Below are 21,411 nucleotides of genomic sequence, written 5' to 3'. Positions count from 1 at the left end.
CGGTCCCTGGCAATTTGGAGATCATGGTGTTACTGGGGCAGGCTCATACCGTGGAACACCGATTCTGGGCCAGGGAAACAAGCACAGAGTGGTGGGACCGCATAGTGTTGCAAGTTTGGGATGATTCCCAGTGGCTCCGAAACTTTTGCATGCGTAAGGGCACTTTCATGGAACTTTGTGACTTGCTTTCCCCTGCCCTGAAGCGCAAGAATACCAAGATGAGAGCAGCCCTCACAGTTCACAAACGAGTGGCAACAACCCTGTGGAAGCTTGCAATGCCAGACAGCTACCGGTCAGTCGGTAATCAATTTGGAGTGGGCAAATTTACTTTGGGGGTTGCTGTGATCCAAGTAGCCAACTCAATCATTGAACTGCTGCTATCAAAGGTGACTCTGGGAAATGTGCAGGTCATAGTAGATGGCTTTGCTGCAATGGGATTCCCTAACTGTGTGGGGCTATAGACGGAACCCATATCCCTATCTTGGGACCAGACCACCAGGGCAGCCAGTACATAAACCGCAAGGGGTACTTATCAATCAGTGGTGGATCGGAAGGGACGTTTCACCAACATCAATGTGGGGTGGCCTGGAAAGGTTCATGATGCTCGCGTCTTCAGGAACTCTGGTCTGTTTAAACGGCTGCAGAAAGGGATTTACTTCCCAGACCAGAAAATAACTGTTGTGGATGTTGAAATGCCAATAGTTATCCCTGGGGACCAAGCCTACCCCTTAATGCCCTGGCTCTTGAAGTCGTGCATAGGCACCCTGGACAGTAGTAAGGAGCTGTTCAACTATAGGCTGAGCAAGTGCAGAATGGTGGTAGAGTGTGCATTTGGACATTTAAAGGGTCGCTGGCGCAGTTTACTGAGTTGTTTAGACCTCAGCGAAATCAATATTCCCATTGTTATTGCTGCTTGCTGTGTGCTCCACAATCTCTGTGAGAGTAAGGGGGAGACGTTTATGGCGGGGTGGGAGGTTGAGGCAAATCGCCTGGCTCTGAATACGCGCAGCCAGACACCAGGGCGGTTAGAAGAGCACAGCAGGAAGTGCGATGCATCAGAGAAGCTTTGAAAACCAGTTTCATGCCTTGGCAGTGTACTGTGTGACACTTCTATTTGTTTCTCCTTGAGGAAAACCCGCCCCTTTGGTTGCCTCTAAATTCGCTGTAAGCCACCCGCCCTCCGCCCTTCAATCACAGCTTGCTTGCAAAGGAAATAAAGTCACTGTTGTTTAAAAACCATGTATTCTTTATTAATTGATTATAAAAATAGGGAGATAACTCACAAGGTAGCCTGGGTGGGGTGTGGGAGGAGGGTAGGAGGGAAGGAAAAGGCCACTTCAAAACTTATTGAATGACAGCCTTCTGTCCACTGGGGTGGAGAGCCCGGAGCCTTAATTCCCGCCCCCCCCCCCGCATTCTTGGGTGTCTGGGTGAGGGGGCTATGGAACTTGGGGAGGAGGGAGGGCGGTTAAACAGGGGCTGCAGCGGCAGTCTGTGATCCTGCTGCCGTTCATGAACCTCCAACAGACGCCGGAGCATGTCCGTTTGATCCTGCAGTAGCCCCAGCGTTGCATCATGCCCCCTCTGATCTTCCTGCCACCACCTCTCCTCACGTTCATCGGCCACTTCCCTGTACTCTGCTATTGTGTCCCTCCACACATTCTGCTGAGCTCTGTCAGTGCCGGATGACTGCATGAGCTCAGAGAACATTTCATCGTGCGTGCATTTTTTTTGCCGCCTTATCTGAGATAGCCTTTGGGACGGAGGAGGGAGACTTGAAACATTTGCAGCTGCTGGAGGAAAAAAAAAGGGAGTGAAGTATTTAAAAAGATACATTTTACAGAACAATGGCTATATTCTTTCATGGTGAACAACACTATTCACATTACATAGGACATGTGATTTTGGTACAAGATCGCATTTTGTATCTTATATTGAGTGCCTGCGGCATTGGTGTTAGAGATCACACACGCAGTGCCGGGCAGCAGAATTCGGCTTGCAGGCGGCCATGGTTAGCCGTAGTCTTTTGGCTTCTGCAACCTTCATAACATCAGCGCCCTCCTCTCCCATACCAAGCAAATCACGTTGAGTTGGCCATTTAGTGCTGCGGTTTTCCTGTTAACGTGCAGCAGCAGAAACCAAACTAACACCCCCCCCCATCCAATTCTCTGGGATGATTGCTTTACCCCTCACCCGACTGCGTGGCTGGTATCAGGGAAGATCCCTGCTAGCCAAAAGCAAACAGCTCAGCGCCAATGCCACCCCTTCTCCCGCCCACTGCTTGGCTAACCGCGAGGAGGATTTCTTTTCAGCCCACAGGCAAACAGCCCGGTAGGAACGGCCGCCTCTGAATGTCCCCTTAATTAAATTCCTCTATTTCAACCAGGTTACCATGAACGATATTACTCTCCTGAGGATAACACAGAGAGATAAAGAACAGATGTTGCTTGAATGCTAGCAAACACCGGGACCATACGCTGCCAGGCTTTGTCATGCAGTGATACCCAATTACTTGCTACTAGCATGGCATGGTAAAGTGTCCTACCATGGAGGATGGAATAAGGCTGCTCTTCTTCCAGAAACCTTCTGCAAAGGCTTTTAGAGTACCTCCAGGAGAGCTTCATTGAGATGTCCCTGGAGGATTTCCGCTCCATCCCCAGACATGTTAACAGACTTTTCTTGTAGCTGTACTGTCCATGAATGCATCCCAAGTCCTCAGGGCTACTTAATCATTAAAAAACACTTGCTTTTATTACATGTATTATATTTACAAAGGTACACGCACCAGAGCTCCCTTCTCTGGCTTAGTTGGGTTGGGAGGGTATTTCAGTCAGGGTGAAAAAAAGATCTTGGCTGTCAGGGAGAACAGTGTGCTGTGTGCTCTCCTCAAGCTCGTCTTCCGCCTCCTCATCTTCCCCGTCCACAAAATCCTCAGGCATGGCGGAGAGTACCCCATCATCGGAGTCCACGGACAGGGGTGGGGTAGTGGTGGCAGCCCCCCCTAGAATTGCATGCAGCTCAGCGTAGAAGCGGCATGTCTAGGGCTCTGTCTCGGAGCGTCCGTTTGATTCTTTGGTTTTCTGGTACGCTTGTCTGAGCTCCTTAAGTTTCATGCTGCACTGTGTTGCGTCCCTGGTGTAGCCTCTGTCCCGCATGGCCTCGGAGATTTTTTGAAATGTTTTGGCATTTCGTATTTTGGAACGTAGTTCTGATAGCACGGATTCCTCTCCCCATACAGCGATCAGATCCAGTACCTCCCGTTCGGTCTATGCTGGAGCTTTTTTTCAGTTCTGGGACTGCATGGTCACCTGTGCTGATGAGCTCGCTTGGCCAAACAGGAAATGAGATTCAAAAGTTCCCGGGGCTTTTCCTGTACAATGGCAACGTCGATTTCAGCGCTAATCCCCTCTTTGGGGAGGAGTACAGAAATTGGTTTTAAGAGCCCTTTATGTTGAAAAAAATGGCTTCGTTGTGTGGACAGGTGCAGGGTTAATTCGATTTAAAGCTGCTAAATCCGACATAAACTCGTAGTGTAGACCAGGCCTTAGGGTCAGAGGCTATGCTCCTTTCCATAGGGGAAAGAGTGAAGCCTGAGTGCCTGTTGGGGGAAGGACTTACACCCCAGGACAACCAACAGGATGACACCCTGCACCAGTGGGGAGGCAGGGTAAGGTACCCCCCTGGGTTTTTTTGGTTTATGAGACTTTTTTTCCTTTTTGGTTGGTGAAGGATCACCTTTAGGCCTACCCTGAGGCCTACCCTGAGAATATGACCAAGGGAGCTCAGAAGGGGGAAGGCAAAACCTTGCCTGGGGTGGGGTTGATTACCCCAGGCCCACCATTGCCAGAGGGAGAAGTGCTAAGTCTGACGAGACGAAGGAGGTGTCTTGCCACGCTACACTTAAAATGCGACAGTAGCATAGCTGTAGCACTTCAGTGTCAACACTTACTACAGAGATGGGTGGGGTTCTTCCATCGCTGTAGGTAATCCACCTCCCCAGAAGGTGGTAGCTTGATCGACAGAAGAATTCTTCCATTGACCTAGCGCTGTCTACACCAGGGGTTAGGTCAGCTTAACTACATCTCTCAGAGCAAGGGTGGGGAGTGGGGTCGGGGGCTTGCTGGTCGGATTAAAAGGCTTGATGGGCTGGACGTACGGCTCCCAGAAGCAGCGGCATGTCCCCCCTCTGGTTCCTACATATAGGGGCAGCAGGGGGCTCCACACTCTGCCACCGCCCCAAGCGCCGGCTCTGCAGCTCTCATTGGCCAGGAACTGCGCCCAATGGGAGCTGCAGGGGCAGCACCTGTGGACGGGGCAGTGCACAGAGCTGCCTGGCCGACTCCGCACCTCTGCATAGGAGCTAGTGCGGGGACATGCTGCTGCTTCCGGGAGCTGTTTGAGGTAAGTGCCGCCCGGAACCTGCATCCCTGACCTCCTCCCGTGCCCCTGCCCCAGTCCTGATCCCCCTCCTGCCCGCTGAACCCCTCAGTCCCAGCCTGGAGCCCCCGCCTGCACCCCAGACTCCTCATCCCCAGCCCCACCCCAGAGCCCGCACCCCCAGCTGGAGCTCTCATCCACTCCCCCAACACCCCAACTCTTCTGCCCCAGCCCAGATCCCCCTCCCATATTCCGAACCCCTCTGATCTGACCACAGCCCCCTCCAGCACCCCAAACTCCTCATCCCTGGCCCCTCCTCAGAGCCTGCCCCTTCAACCAGAGCCCTCACCCCCTCCTGCACCCCAACCCCCAATTTCATGAGCATTCATGGCCCACAGTACAATTTCCATACCCAGATGTTGCCCTCAGGCCAAAAAGTTTGCCCACCCATCCCAGAGTGTGGATTTTTCACATCCTTGAGAGACATAGCTATGCCAATGTAACTTTTAAGTCTATATCAGCCCTAAGAGTACTGTTTGTCTGTTGGTTTTGGTGACGTCTATACACTTGCCCACTAAGAACTAGACTAAGGATTTATATGCACTATAAAATTTTACCAAGTTTGTAACCAGGTTTTCTCTTGGTTATCTTGATGCATGGTTCATTTCCAGACACACAGTTCCTAATTGCAGGTGTGGAGTGTTACAACCCCACTGTCGAGCAGGAATGTAGCAGGATTGTTGAGGTGGAACCACATTCTAATATGACTTTGGAGATGGGAGTAGATCTGTAACAGAGCTGGCCAGCCCTGTTAGTTCCTAGGTTGTCTTTGGGGGAGTACATCCCAGGTGCATTGAATGATGTGTTACAGGAAGCACTCTGGTCATTCCAGAGACTAACCAATTTATTTGAGCATAAGCTTTCGTGAGCTACAGCTCACTTCATCGGATGCATTCAGTGGAAAATACACTGAGGAGATTTATATACACACAGAACATGAAAAAATGGGTGTTTATCATGCACACTGTAAGGAGAGTGATCACTTAAGATGAGCTATTACCAGCAGGAGAGTGGTGGTGGTGGGGAGAAAACCCTTTGTAGTGATAATCAAGGTGGGCCGTTTCCAGCAGTTAACAAGAACGTCTGAGGAACGGAGAGGGGGGAAGGGGGAGGAATAAACAAGGGGAAATAGTTTTACTTTTTGAATTGACTCAACCACTCCCAGTCTCTATTCAAGCCTAAGTTAATTGTATCCAATTTGCAAATTAATTCCAATTTAGCAGTCTCTCGTTGGATTCTGTTTCTGAAGTCTTTTTGTTGAAGGATAGCCACTTTTAGGTCAGAAATTGAGTGACCAGAGAGATTGAAGTGTTCTCCAACTGGTTTATGAATGTTATAATTCTTGACGTCTGATTTGTGTCCATTTATTCTTTTACGTAGAAACTGTCCGGTTTGACCAATGTACAAGTCAGGGGGCATTGCTGGCACATGAAGGCATATATCACATTGGTAGATGTGCAGGTGAACGAGCCTCTGATAGCGTGGCTGATGTGATTAGGCCCTATGATGGTGTCCCCTGAATAGATATGTGGACACAGTTGTCAACGGGCTTTGTTGTAAGGATAGGTTCCTGGGTTAGTGGTTCTGTTGTGTGGTGTGTGGTTGCTGGTGAGTATTTACTTCATGTTGGGGGGCTGTCTGTAGGCAAGGACTAGCTTGTCTGCCAAGATTTGTGAGAGCGATGGGTCGTCCTTCAGGATAGGTTGTAGATCCTTGATGATGCGTTGGAGAGGTTTTAGTTGGGGGCTCAAGGTGACGGCCAGTGGCGTTCTGTTATTTTCTTTGTTGGGCCTGTCCTGTAGTAGGTGACTTCTGGGTACTCTTCTGGCTCTGTCAGTCTGTTTCTTCACTTCCGCAGGTCGGTATTGTAGTTGTAAGAATGCTTGATAGAGATCTTGTAGGTGTTTGTCTCTGTCTGAGGGGTTGGAGCAAATGCGGTTGTATCGCAGAGCTTGGCTGTAGACAATTTATCGTGTGGTGTGGTCTGTGTGAAAGCTGGAGGCACGTAGGTAGTAGTAGCGGTCAGTAGGTTTCCGGTATAGAGTGGTGTTTATGTGACCATCGCTTATTAGCACCGTAGTATCCAGGAAGTGGATCTCTTGTGTGGACTGGTCCACGCTGAGGTTGATGGTGGGATGGAAATTGTTGAAATCATGGTGGAATTCCTCAAGGGCTTCTTTTCCATGGGTCCAGATGATGAAGTTGTCCTCAATGTAGCGCAAGTAGAGTAGGGGCATTAGGGTACGAGAACTGAGGAAGCGTTGTTCTAAGTCAGTCATAAAAATGTTGGCATACTGTGGGGCCATGCGGGTACCCATAGCAGTGCCGCTGATTTGAAGGTATACATTGTCCCCAAATGTGAAATAGTTATGGGTGAGGACAAAGTCACAAAGTTCAGCCACCAGGTTTGCCGTGACATTATCGGGGATAGTGTTCCTGATGGCTTGTAGTCCATCTTTGTGTGGAATGTTGGTGTAGAAGGCTTCTACATCCATAGTGGCCAGGATGGTGTTTTCAGGAAGATCACCGATGTTATCACCGATGTTATCACTGATGGATTGTAGTTTCCTCAGGAAGTCAGTGGTGTCTCGAAGATAGGCTGGGAGTGCTGGTAGCGTAGGGCCTGAGGAGGGAGTCTACATAGCCAGACAATCCTGCTGTCAGGGTGCCAATGCCTGAGATGATGGGGCGCCCAGGATTTCCAGGTTTATGGATCTTGGGTAGCAGATAGAATATCCCAGGTCGGAGTTCCAGGGGTGTGTCTGCGGATTTGTTCTTGTGCTTTCTCAGGGAGTTTCTTGAGCAAATGCTGTAGTTTCTTTTGGAAACCCTCAGTGGGATCAGAGGGTAATGGCTTGTAGAAAGTGGTGTGGGAGAGCTGCCGAGCAGCCTCCTGTTCATATTCCGACCTATTCATGATGACAACAGCACCTCCTTTGTCAGCCTTGTTGATTATGATGTCAGAGTTGTTTCTGAGGCTGTGGATGGCATTGTGTTCTGCACAGCTGAGGTTATGGGGCAAGTGATGTTGCTTTTTCACAATTTCAGCCCGTGCACATCTGCAGAAGCACTCTATGTATAAGTCCAGTCTGCTGTCTCGACCTTCAGGAGGAGTCCACCTAGAATCCTTCTTTTTGTAGTGTTGGTAGGAAGGTCTCTGTGGATTAGTATGTTGTTCAGAGGTGTGTTGGAAATATTCCTTGAGTCGGAGACGTTGAAAATAGGATTCTATACAGAACTGTATCATGTTCGTGGGGCTGGAGGGGCAGAAGGAGAGGCCCCGAGATAGGACGGATTCTTCTGCTGGGCTAAGAGTATAGTTGGATAGATTAACAATATTGCTGGGTGGGTTAAGGGAACCAATGCTGCGGCTTCTTGTGGCATGCAGTAGTTTGGATAATTTAGTGTCCTTTTTCTTTTGTAGAGAAGCAAAGTGTGTGTTATAAATGGCTTGTCTAGTTTTAGTAAAGTCCAGCCATGAGCAAGTTTGTGTGGAAGGTTGTTTTTTTATGAGTGTATCCAGTTTTGAGAGCTCATTCTTAATCTTTCCCTGTTTGCTGTAGAGGATGTTGATCAGGTGGTTCCGCAGTTTCTTTGAGAGCATGTGACACAAGCTGTCAGCATAGTCTGTGTGGTATGTAGATTGTAATGGATTTTTTACCTTCAGTCCTTTTGGTATGATGTCCATCTGTTTGCATTTGGAAAGGAATCATAGAATCATAGAATATCAGGGTTGGAAGGGACCCCAGAAGGTCATCTAGTCCAACCCCCTGCTCAAAGCAGGACCAATTCCCAGTTAAATCATCCCAGCCAGGGCTTTGTCAAGCCTGACCTTAAAAACCTCTAAGGAAGGAGATTCTACCACCTCCCTAGGTAACGCATTCCAGTGTTTCACCACCCTCTTAGTGAAAAAGTTTTTCCTAATATCCAATCTAAACCTCCCCCACTGCAACTTGAGACCATTACTCCTCGTTCTGTCATCTGCTACCATTGAGAACAGTCTAGAGCCATCCTCTTTGGAACCCCCTTTCAGGTAGTTGAAAGCAGCTATCAAATCCCCCCTCATTCTTCTCTTCTGCAGGCTAAACAATCCCAGCTCCCTCAGCCTCTCCTCATAACTCATGTGTTCCAGTCCCCTAATCATTTTTGTTGCCCTTCGCTGGACTCTCTCCAATTTATCCACATCCTTCTTGAAGTGTGGGGCCCAAAACTGGACACAGTACTCCAGATGAGGCCTCACCAATGTCGAATAGAGGGGAACGATCACGTCCCTCGATCTGCTCGCTATGCCCCTACTTATACATCCCAAAATGCCATTGGCCTTCTTGGCAACAAGGGCACACTGCTGACTCATATCCAGCTTCTCGTCCACTGTCACCCCTAGGTCCTTTTCCGCAGAACTGCTGCCTAGCCATTCGGTCCCTAGTCTGTAGCTGTGCATTGGGTTCTTCCGTCCTAAGTGCAGGACCCTGCACTTATCCTTATTGAACCTCATCAGATTCCTTTTGGCCCAATCTTCCAATTGGTCTAGGTCCTTCTGTATCCTATCCCTCCCCTCCAGCGTATCTACCACTCCTCCCAGTTTAGTATCATCCGCAAATTTGCTGAGAGTGCAATCCACACCATCCTCCAGATCATTTATGAAGATATTGAATAAAACCGGCCCCAGGACCGACCCTTGGGGCACTCCACTTGATACCGGCTGCCAACTAGACATGGAGCCATTGATCACTACCCGTTGAGCCCGACAATTTAGCCAGCTTTCTACCCACCTTATAGTGCATTCATCCAGCCCATACTTCCTTAACTTGCTGACAAGAATACTATGGGAGACCGTGTCAAAAGCTTTGCTAAAGTCAAGAAACAATACATCCACTGCTTTCCCTTCATCCACAGAACCAGTAATCTCATCATAAAAGGCGATTAGATTAGTCAGGCATGACCTTCCCTTGGTGAATCCATGCTGGCTGTTCCTGATCACTTTCCTCTCATGCAAGTGCTTCAGGATTGATTCTTTGAGGACCTGCTCCATGATTTTTCCAGGGACTGAGGTGAGGCTGACTGGCCTGTAGTTCCCAGGATCTTCCTTCTTCCCTTTTTTAAAGATTGGCACTACATTAGCCTTTTTCCAGTCATCCGGGACTTCCCCGGTTCGCCACGAGTTTTCAAAGATAATGGCCAGTGGCTCTGCAATCACAGCCGCCAATTCCTGTCGATTCCCAGGAAGATGATGTCTGTCTGTATCTGTACGAGTTTTTTCATGAAGTCTTCTGCTGGTAATAGCTCATCTTAAGTGATCGCTCACCTTACAGTGTGCATGATAAACACCCATTTTTTTCATGTTCTGTGTGTATATAAATCTCCTCACTGTATTTTCCACTGCATGCATCCGATGAAGTGAGCTGTAGCTCACGAAAGCTTATGCTCAAATAAATTGGTTAGTCTCTAAGGTGCCACAAGTACTCCTTTTCTTTTTGCGAATACAGACTAACACGGCTGCTACTCTGAAATCTGGTCATTCCATCACACTGTCCCCACTTTGCTATTGCATTGAATTCCCTGATACAAGGGGTGAATGGAATTCTTGAAAATTCTGGCATCATGGAATTTGCCAGGCCAGCCTGTGTTAACTCATTTAAACAATATTGGTATGCTCAATGCCAAATATCCACAGGATAGAAAGATTTGAGGTTGTAGAATACAGTGGTGTTTTGTAGGGAACAGAGAACAACCAAATAGGCACTGCACTATTGGTGGAATCTAGATTAGTACAAAATTTCCAGAACCCTGTGTGCCGTGTGGTTCGGAATGATCTTGAAAATCATCTACAATCCTATATCGCCTGGTGCCAACATCTGAGGCGATATGGGATAGCTGACCAGATTTTCCTAAAATATACTGTTGCAAACACTTTGTGCATCTTGGTCATGTGGACAGGCAAACACCACTGGATTATGGTTGTGCTAAATTGTATTAACTGAAACCATGTCTGATGGGTGCATCAAAACACCGATTCACTGGACATGATCCCATCTGTAGTGTAGAGGGGCCATAAGATCACAACTTCACTTTATAGATAGGGCTTTTTGCAATTTAAGTCCTAAGGGGGGAAATCAAAACATTTATAAGGAGGGTTAATTATAAAATATATGTAATTAAACAGTTAATGGGAGAACTGAACATATTAGAGACCACTTATTCAGACCGCTTCTCTCATTTTGTTGTGCAGAGCCACTTTACAGAAGTTGATCTCAATGTAGCCACTCCTGTTGTATCTAATAAGGTATAGCAACTTCCAAATAGTTAGCATAAGTTCAGTAATGAGTACCCAGTCAGAAACTGGTGGGAGTTTAACACCTGGTTGAGACAATTTCACAAAGATTCAGATGGTCCCAGGCTTTGAATAGCTATATCCCAACACATTTATAAATGTATTATAGTTAAGGTTGCATGTCTGTCATGGAAGTCATGGATTCCATGACTTCCTGTCACCTCCATGACTTCTGCAGCCACCGGTGCGACTGGCTCCGGGGCTTCCCAAGCAGATCAGGCAGCTCCTGGGCCAGCTTTACTGGCTGCTGCTGGGGCAGTTGGGTGTGGAAGGGGGCTCAGAGCAGGAGCAGGGGACTGGGGTGCGGGGTGACGCTTACCGAGGGGGAGAGACTCCTCGGAAGCGGTTGGCATGTCCCTGCAGCTCCTAGGCGGAGGGGCCAAGGGGCTCTGCACACCGCCCCTGCCAAGAGGTGCATCCCTGCAGCTTCCCTTGGCTACAGTTCCCCGCCAATGGGAGCTACGGAGCTGGAGATTGTGGCGGTGGCAGTGCACAGAGCCCACCCTGGCCTTCTCTCTCCTTAGGAGCTGTAGGGACACGACGGAGCTGGTAGGGAGCCTGCCAGTGTCGCTGCCCCCCCTCCCAGCACCAGTGGGGGTCCTGGGCTGTGCGTCGCTCTTCGCGGCGCCCCCAGACCACCACCCCAGAGCACTTGCAGCCCCCTCGGCCCAAGTTTTAGTTTGAGGTATATAGTACAAGTCATGGACATGTCACGGGCGGTGAACTTTTGTTTACTGCCTGTGACCTGTCCATGATTTTTACTAAAAATACCCATGACTAAAATGTAGCCTTAATTAAAGCTACTGAGCAGGATAGAGGAGATACAGTACTGAATTTCCTTTGGTTTTGTTGGCTTAGTGGCTGCAGTTGGATAAGATTTTTAAGACTTATATTGATTTATAATTGTTTTCTTTGTTATAGACAAGTAAAATTAAATGGGTCCAGTAACTGGGATGACTCCAGATAAGAAAGCTGAAGCACCTGGAGCAGAAAAGGCTGCAGGATTAAGACAGATTTACAGAATGGGAAGCTTGCCTGAAGCAGTTGATGCTGCTAGGCCGAAGGCCACGCTAGTGGACAGCTATGATGATGATGATGAGCTCACAAATTTGAACTGGCTTCATGAAAGTACTAATCTTCTAACATACTTCAGTCTTGGAAGTGAGGGTCTTCCAATTGTTAGTCCTATATATGACATTGAGGGTGATAATGTGCCATCTTTCTCATCATCCTGCTACCAGAATCTGGAAAAAAAATCAGCCACTTCCAAACCTCCTTATTCCTTTAGCCTTCTCATTTACATGGCTATTGAACATTCTCCTAATAAAAGTTTGCCAGTCAAAGAAATCTACAGCTGGATTCTGGAACGCTTCCCATACTTTGCCACAGCACCCACAGGGTGGAAGAACTCTGTTCGACACAATCTTTCCTTGAATAAATGTTTCCGAAAGGTGGAGAGAAGCCATGGCAAGGTGAGACGTATGGAAAAAATGTTTTTAACAGATATAAAGTGTATTAGGAAATAGGCTGTTTTTTTTATTTTTAAGGAATTTTGGGTGGGGGTGTACAGTACTAATATTAGATATACTTGTATATTGAAATAATATTTTACATGTATAGCTTTTTCTTTTTGCAACTCCAAATGCAACTTGGAAATGTCACTTGTGATAAGGTACATTTTATTTCATACAGTATTTTTATTTAGCAATGTCATAAGCAGAGCGGGCAGTGACAGCTGTAGTTAAAGTTGCCTAGCACTCTCCTTAGACGGCCCTGTGTTCAGTTGCCTATAACTTTGCCTTACAAGTTTGGGCTAAAGTTTCAGGCTCAGGATGTTTTTTGTTTGTTTGTTTTAAATTTCAACAAAAATAGCTCAGTTGTTTCTGAAAACTAGGTTTGGAAAAAAAAATGTTTTGCCTATGTCAAAAAATTCTTGAAATTCTCATGCTTCCAGGCTTTGGAATCTTTAAACTGGTGAGGGGGCTTCCTTGGTGCTGGAGAGATGCGTTTTGCTGTCCTTGTGAAAATCCACCCAGAAGTAGCTGAGTTATAAGCCCCTGAGAAAAAAAATCACTTGTTTGCATGTGCTCAGTTGGGGATTATTAGCGTATGACAGCTAAAATCTGTGAAGATTCTGTTTATAGTGAGCATGGTCTGTCTTAGGAGCAGGAGTTTCTTGCAGTTGATGCTCCCAGGAACGAGGGATGACTGTGGTAACCTCTAGAGCAGGAATATTGTTTCTTTTATCTTCTCTATGCTCTTCCTGCTGACATTCAAACAGCGTGGGGGAAACTGAAGAAACAGCCTAACTGATGTAGAGGGGTGAGGAGCAGAGAGAAGAACCAGAGGCAGGCTGGGAAAAGGGGACAGGACCTGGCAGGAGGAATAATAGTGACAGGTTGGCAGGCACAAGAGCCAAGGGTTTAAGAGCAGAGCCTACAGGAACAGAATGGGACAAGACACAAGAGTCTGTGACTACTAGACTGCATTGTCCTCCAGAACCTGAAAATAGAACCTAGGATTCCTTATTCTGAACATTCTTCTGTAGTCTAGCAAATAGCTGTGAACCTCATGGTAATGTGAGTATTACATCCTTGTCTACCAAGCGGTAGAGGTCTGTGCTGTGGACCTAAACGTCTGAACTCTATTGATAAACCATGTGGTTAGTATGGCTTCACATGATGGAATTTCTGTAGTCAGAGGTCCTGTGGGAGGGAAAAAGGGAGCTAAATTAAAGTTGCCCAGTCAGTCTTAATTCTGGCATTTCTTAATTTGTCAGTGCTTGACTTTGCAACCTTGTCATTCTTTTAACATAGCTTTTTTTGCATGTAGTCATATGATTTACTAACATTCATTTTCAGATAAAACGTCTCTTGCTCAAATTAGTTTGCCTGTGTTTTTTGTTCTATGCTTTTATTTCTCAGCTTTCATTTATTTCAATATCTGCATCATTTTCTCCTTGTTCAAGTGGAACACCAAGAAATATTTCAGGTTGCTTCAAATCTAGTTTCAGTGCAGTCTTAAATGACGAAGTGAATTAGTAAAGTTTCAATATTTTCTTACTGCTAATACTAATAGAAACCCTCCCCCCATAATTGAAGATGCTGTCATTTTAATGAAAAAATTAAAAATCCCTGAATTAACACATTTTCTCTATAAAAGCCAAATCAAAACATAATTGCCATTTACACTAGGAATAGTGTCAAGTAATCTAATGCACAGAACAGTAAGTAAGGGTCCACTTTTCTTTATTTTTTGAAAAAAGGCAGTAGGAGAATAGGCATTATTCAGAAAAATGTCTGTCCTGAGCCATGTGACCAGTGATTTTTGTTCCACACGGAGCCAGCTCTTGACTAGAGAATTATCCTCTATTTACTGGACCAGGGGTTCTCAAACTTCATTGCACCCCGACCCCCTTCTGACAACAACAATTACTACATGACCTCAGGAGGGGAGACCGAAGCCTGAGCGGGCCTGAGCCCCATTGCTCCAGGTTGTGGGGGGACAAAGCCAAAGCCTGAGCCCACCGTCCTGGGGGACCAAAGCTGAAGCCCAGGGGTTTCAGCCTGAGTCAGGGGACATGTAGTCTGAGGCCTGCTGCCCAGGGTTGAAGCCCTCAGACTTCAGCTTCGGCCCCAGGTGGTTAGGGCTCGTGCTTTGACTTTGGCCCTGGGCTCCTGTAAGTCTAAGCCAGTCCTGGCAACCCCATTAAAATGGGGTCGCAACCCACTTTGGGGTCCCAACCCACATTTTGAGAACTGCTGTACTAGACGAGAATAGTCTATGTCACAGAATTTACAATGTTGAAATCCACATTGTGACAAACTATCTGGCATGGTTAACAATCTCTGCTTGGAAAAGGCCTGTACTTGAATAAGTAGTGATGCTTCAGACAAGTACTGAAGTATGTTGAAGGAACTGTATTGCATGAAGAAGCTAGAACATCATCTGCTCCCACTATGCCTGACTTTAATTAAAGTAGTCCTTCACTTTCACAAGCACCAAATTTGCATTTAAAAGACATAATTAAAAAGTTCACTGATTCATTCCTACCATGCTGTGCTGTGATATTACAATCACCACAGAGTGCTACGAGAGAGCTTAGACTTGGACTGTATATATTGTGTCAGGTGAGTGATTGCATTTACTACTGTGGACTGTACCTAGTTGAATGTTATATACATATATGCAAACAACCGCCTCCCATAATTCAGTAGTGACTGTGATGTTACCAAATGGCACATGGAGGTAGATTGCTTGGGGAGCCAGCTGGTTGTGGCAGAGAAGGGTGTCATGCATTTCAAAAGAAGAAAAAATAATCAAGTCCATCTACTGTTTGCTTCTTAGACTAGTCATTGGAAGCATTAAGAACATATGTTTAAGATTATTGTCCTGTTATATTTTAAACACATACATATCAACTTTAATCATAGCAATCAAACATGGAAGGGGAAGCTTGTGTCTAATTTCTCTTCAGGAGATCTAAGATGAAGGCCTACAGGTCATGCTAACTAAATGTTGACATATTACAAATGGAACTAGAGGTGACTGACAAAATAGTAAGGTACTTAGGATTCTGGATGCTTCTTTGATTTCTGTCCATCAGCTCAGCAAAGTTGATGGGGCTAAATGAAGTCCTCCCACCACTTTCTGTCTTGTACCAGCTTCATGGCTTCATTCATCTTTAAACCTTTTTCTGTGTCATTCTTCACCGTTTCTATCCAGTGCATCCTCGGTCTTCCTCTATTTCTAGTTCCTTGTACTTCGGTATGTATTGCCATGCCATGGTATCCTTTCCAGGACCATTCCTGACATGTGTCCAAACCATCTCAGTAATCTTTCTTGAATCTTCTGTAACCGCGTTATTTCTTGCCCTAGCCATTTCCTTATCACTTTTTTATTTTGTTCTGTCTTGAAACTCACAGTATTTTCTCCTCAGCTAGATCATTTGTGCAATCAATATCTTACATTCATTGGCTTACCTCATATTTCAACGTTCTGACCCATATGGCAGTGTCAGCATGACAGTTGTCTCATAGACACTTATCTTTGTCTTTATCAAAATGTCTTTAGTCTTCCAGATATTACAGAATTTTCTCAATGCAGGAGCAGCTAGTTTGATTCTTATTTTAATATCCTCTTCGCAGTTCTGATTCTTTGATACTAATACTCTAAGGCACACAATTTTTTCCACTTGTTCTAGTTCTTTTTTGCTGGCATTAATTTTTACCTCTTACTCTTGTCTTCCAGTTGCATAGTTTTAGTCTTATCTGTTGATCTTCACTCCAGATTTTCTGCTATCCAAGTCTACTTTGTCAGTTATTCTCTGTATCTATTACTTAGTCAGTGCTATCAGTTCTATATCATCTGCAAATCTAAGATTGACCTTCCACATACCATGACTCCTCTTATTTCATCTCTCAGTGCTATAGCCATTGCTGCTTCCAATACCATGCTGAACAAATCTGGTGTTCATCCGTGTCTCGCTCCTGTGGTCAACCTGAACCGTTCCATTAGCTTCCTGTTTACTTTAATCATACTCATTGACTTTCTCTAGATATTTTCTATCAGCTTGATCATTTTCTCAAGGATGTCCTACATTCTCAAGACTTAGAATGTGGAGAAAAGGGTTATGGCATCGAAAGCCTTTTTACAGCAACTTTGGCATCTATAATATGTTTAGTTGTGTTCAGTGTACTACTGTGGTATCCGTCTTCATCTTGGTCTAAATACAGCCTGTTCCTCTGCAAGCGCAGCATACAAATACCTCTTAGAGTAACTCTACACTGCAGTATAAGCCCATGCTTGAGTCCGGGCTTAAGGCTAACCTCCCTTGCATCTACACTGCAATTTTGCTAACCCAGAGCTCGGACCCAAGTTCCCAGGACCCTGCAGGGCTGGAGAGTCCAAACTGTGTTGCTTTGCAGTGTAGACATAGCCCTGCTTCACTCAGATCTCAGGAGTCATCCAGAAGTATCCAGCAATTCCATGGGACAACTTCCTTAGTCCTCTCTATCCCAACAATCTGCAGTCCACACTACTGAAAATGGAAGTCACACCCCCCTTTGCAAACGGCAGAAGCTCAGGTCAACATTAACCCATTCTGTTCTGATCACCGATCTGCAAGCACACGATCAAACATCCTCCTGGGTTTGCAATGGAGAGAGAGCTGATCAAGTCCTTTGTAAAGTGATCTGCTTCCTGGTAAATGGCAGGGCGGGCAGTAAAGTTTTCCCACAGTGCACCACAGTCCTAGTGCTAGAGTGGTCACATTCTGGGGAATAGCACTAGGGAAATGGATATGGTTACTTTGACTCAGGTCTGAGCACTGCAGTGTGAATGCCAGAGCCCTAGTTCAAGCATGGGTCAGAAAATTCTTAACCTAGAGTTAAAATACAATGTAGATGCTCAAGCCCGGTATTTCCCTAACATGGATCAGCTTACTACAGTCCCATTAACCCTGGGCTTACATTGCAGTGTAGACATACCCTTATTCTCCTCTGCAGTGTCTTGGTGAAAGCTTTTCCTGGCACACTCAATAAGTTGATTCCTTAGTAGTTCTTTGACACTCTCATTATCACCTTTTTTATAGATCTATACTATTATAATTTCCCCCATGTTTGGCACTTGTTCTTGCTTGTAAATCTTGTTGACTTGCTTGTGCATTGCCCTTATCATGTATTCCTCACCTGCTTGCAACAGTGCTGCAGTATGTTGTCACTTCCTGGCACCTTTTCCTTTTTTCAAACTTCCTGTTGAGATCTTTACTACTACTAAGAATTCCAGTTTCCGCTCTCCCTCATTTATAGTGGGAAGCTTTTCCAGGACAGTTTCATCTACAGTTTTATGCATGTTGCACAGCTCTTCAAAGTATTCTTTGCATCATTTATACTGTTCTTGTTCATCCTCAATTTTTTGCCCCGCCTATCTTTCACTGCTGACATCTTCCACTTGTGTCCCACTCAGTTCTCTTATCTTGCAATACAACCGCAGTGTCATGATTCTCTTTACATATTCTTCTGCTTCTTAGCATTGTTAAGTTATCTAGTAATTTCTCTCTCAGCTTTCTGTTTTATCTCTCTGGTCAACCTATTGTATTCAGCTTTTAGATTTGAGTCTTCCTTTTTATTTTCCTTCAGCTTCCTATGCTTGTCACTCACCTGCAACTCAACTCCATCTATTATACACCTTGTTTTCATCATTTAGGCCTTATAGCCCAACACTTATTGATCTGCTCTTGTAATCCCATCTTTTACGCCATCTCTTCAACGTTCATTTTCCACATGGCTGCTTTGTATTTTCCCCCTCATATCTGGCTCTTTCAGTTTGTCCACACCATAGATCTTAGTTCTTCGTACTTTTTCAGTTGCTCTCAGCCTCAACCTCATTGATGCCAACAACATATGATCTGATAACAGTGGCAAATGATATATACAACACACTCAATTTCCATCTGTGATTCACACGTGCAAAGTCTATCATGTTCTTTGTTTGGCCATCAGATATCCAAGTCCAGTTTCTCTGAAGCTTTCTTGTTGAAAAAGTGTGTTAGTTATCACCAGGCTGTTACTTAGGGAGATATTTAGTAGCCATTCTGCACTTTCATTTTCTTGAACATATCAGAATCTGCCTATCGTTCAGAAATTCCAATTTGATCCACTTTCTCATTAATATCTCCCATAACCAACAATACATTTTGTCTTGAAACCTGTTGTATTGTTTTCTGTAGCTGTAAAATTAGTCAGTTTCTTTCTTGCGCGCTGCTGAGGTCGGTGCAGATACTTGTACTATTATGACTGCACTGGATTTGATTCTGAATATTGCCTTTAGCATATGAAGAATTTGCGGGTTAAATGCCATAAGATCCTGGCTTTCTTTGGCTTTAGCCCAATGCAATTCCATCCTATGTCTTCCATCTTCTTTTCCTGAAGTCAGTATCCTGTGTTAATCATGGTAGAATTCTCCTTGCCTTCCCATCTCGTTTTGAATCAACTGATGATTTCCCACTCCTGTCTTTTCAACTCGTGCATCATTACCCTAAGTGCTCCAGCTTTGTATAATGTTCTTACATTCTATATTCTGATCAAGGCTCAGAGCCTTTGGGTTCATCACGTAATTCCATATTCTGTGTATTTTTTTTTTTATTGCATACTCTTTACCCCTGCTTTTGTTTCTGCATTGAATGCAGACTTGGTTTGTCCGAATGATTACTGAACTGGCATGCTTTTGTTTTCTTTTCCATTCGTCATTCAGTTTCTATGCTCCAGTATTCAATAGGTGTTTGACCACATCTCCTTGATTTTTTGTGGTTGACTAATGTATCATAATCTGTCTGCAGTGCTGCTCTAAAGCTATTCACTAGCATGCTCCAGCACTGTTTCTGCCAATGTTATATTTTGGAAGTTGTATTACCATCTTTGTTGTAGGAGACTTCATGCACTTGGAAGGCCATACACACCCTTTCATTAGTGATCACACTAGGTTTAGTATGCCAGTTGAGGTAAGATTCTGGGGTGTGGTACTGCAGGGCACATAAGAACAGCCATACTTGGTCAGACCAAAGGTCCATCTAGCCCAGTATCCTGTCTTCCAACAGTGGCCAATGCCAGGTATCCCAGAGGGAATGAACAGAACAGGTAATCATCAAGTGATCCATCCCCTGTTGTCCATTCCCAGCTTCTGGCAAACAGAGGCTAGGGACACCATCCCTGCCCATCCTGGCTAACAGCCAGCTAATATCCTCAATGAATTTATCTAGGCTTTTTTTAACCCTGTTATAGTCTTGGTCTTCACAACATCCTCTGGCAAGGAGTTCCACAGGTTGACTGTGCATCGGGTGAAAAAATACTTCCTTTTTTTTGTTTTAAATCTGCTGCCTATTTGATTTGGTGACGCCTAGTTCTTGTGTTATGAGAAGGAGTAAATAACACTTCCTTATTTACTTTCTCCACACTAATCATGATTTTATATACCTCTATAATATCCCCCCTTAGTTGTCTTTTTTCCAAGCTGAAAAGTCCTAGTCTCGTTAATCTCTCCTCATATGGCAGACGTTCCATACCTCTAATAATTTTTGTTGCCCTTTTCTGAACCTTTTCCAATTCCAATATCTTTTTTTGAGATGGGGCGACCACATCTACATGCAGTATTCAAGATGTGGGCATGGATTTATATAAAGGTAATATGGTATTTTCTGTCTTATTAGCTATCCCTTTCATAATGATTCCAAACATTCTGGTCACTTTTTTGACTGCCACTGCACATTGAGTGGATGTTTTCAGAGAACTATCCACAAATGACTCCAAGATCTCTTTCTTGAGTGCTAACAGCTAATTTAGACCCCATCATTTTATACGTATAGTTGGGATTATGTTTTACAATGTGCATTACTTTGCATTTATCAACATTGAATTTCATCTGCCATTTTGTTGCTCAGTCACCCAATTTTGTGAGATCCTTTTGTAGCTCTTTGCAGTCTGCTTTGGATTTAACTATCTTGAGTAGTTTTGTATCATCTGCAAAATTTGCAACCTCACTGTTTACCCCCTTTTCCAGATCATTTATTCATATGTTGAATAGGACTGGGCCCAGTACAGACTTCTGGGGACACCACTATTTACCTCTCCATTCTGAAAACTGACCATTTATTCATACATTTTGTTTCCTCTTTTAACCAGTTACCAATCCATGAGATGACCTTCCCTCTTATCCCATGACTGCTTACTTTGCTTAATAGCCTTTGATGAGGCACCTTGGCTTTCTGAAAATATAAATACACTGGATTCCCCCTTGTCCACATGCTCAGAGAATTCTAGTAGATTGGTGAGGCAAGATTTCCCTTTACAAAAACCATATTGACTATTCCCCCAACAAATTATGTTCATCTATGTGTTTGACAATTTTGTTCTTTACGATAGTTTCAACCAATTTGCCCGGTACTGAAGTCAGGCTTACCAGCCTATAATTGCCGAGATCACCTCTGGAACCCTTTTTAAAAATTGGCGTCACATTCACTATCCTCCAGTCACTTGGTACAGAAGCTGATTTAAATGATAGGTTGCAGACTACAATTTGTAGTCCTGCAATTTTACATTTCAGTTCCTTCAGAACTCTTGGGTGAATACCATCTGGTCCTGGTGACTATTACTGTTTAGTTTATCAATTTGTTCCCAAACCTCCTCTAATGACACCTCAATCTGGGACAGTTCCTCAGATTTGATACCTAAAAAGAATGGCTAAGGTTTGGGAATCTTCCACACATCCTCAACTGTGAAGACCGATGCAAAGAATTAATTTAGTTTCTCTGCAATGGCCTTGTCGTCCTTGAGTGCTCCTTTAGCATCTTGATCATCCAGTGACCCCCCTGGTTGTTTAGCAGGCTTCCTGCTTCTGATGTACTTAAACAAATTTTTGCTATTACTTTCTGAGTCTTTGTCTAGCTTGTTCTTCAAATTCTTTTTTGGCCTTCCTAATTATATTTTTACACTTCATTTGCCAGTTTATGCTCCCTTCTATTTTCCTAACTAGGATTTAACTTACACTTTTTAAAGGATGACTTTTTGCCTCTCACTGCTTCTTTTACTTTGTTATTTAGCCACGGTGACTCTCTTTTGGTTCTCTTATTATGTTTTTTAATTTGGGGT

The 21,411-nt window shown here is 44.8% G+C and overlaps 1 protein-coding gene across 4 annotated transcripts in view; it reads left to right on the top strand.

The window, feature by feature from the left end:
* Positions 1–21,411, top strand: part of FOXN2 (forkhead box N2) — a 136,499-nt gene that overhangs the window by 50,301 nt on the left and 64,787 nt on the right. For all 4 annotated transcript variants that reach the window (XM_084623298.1, XM_084623299.1, XM_084623296.1 and 1 more), the window contains one exon: positions 11,690–12,240. In XM_084623298.1, the coding sequence (XP_084479424.1) occupies positions 11,704–12,240 (537 nt within the window). In that variant the 5' untranslated portion in view covers positions 11,690–11,703. The remainder of the gene's footprint in view (positions 1–11,689; positions 12,241–21,411) is intronic.

The sequence above is a fragment of the Lepidochelys olivacea genome, assembly GCF_965140295.1.
Source record: "Lepidochelys olivacea isolate rLepOli2 genome assembly, chromosome: 3".
NCBI lineage: Eukaryota > Metazoa > Chordata > Testudines > Cheloniidae > Lepidochelys > Lepidochelys olivacea.
Note: the sequence above shows the minus strand (reverse complement) of the source record. Positions and strands in the feature narration are given on the sequence as shown.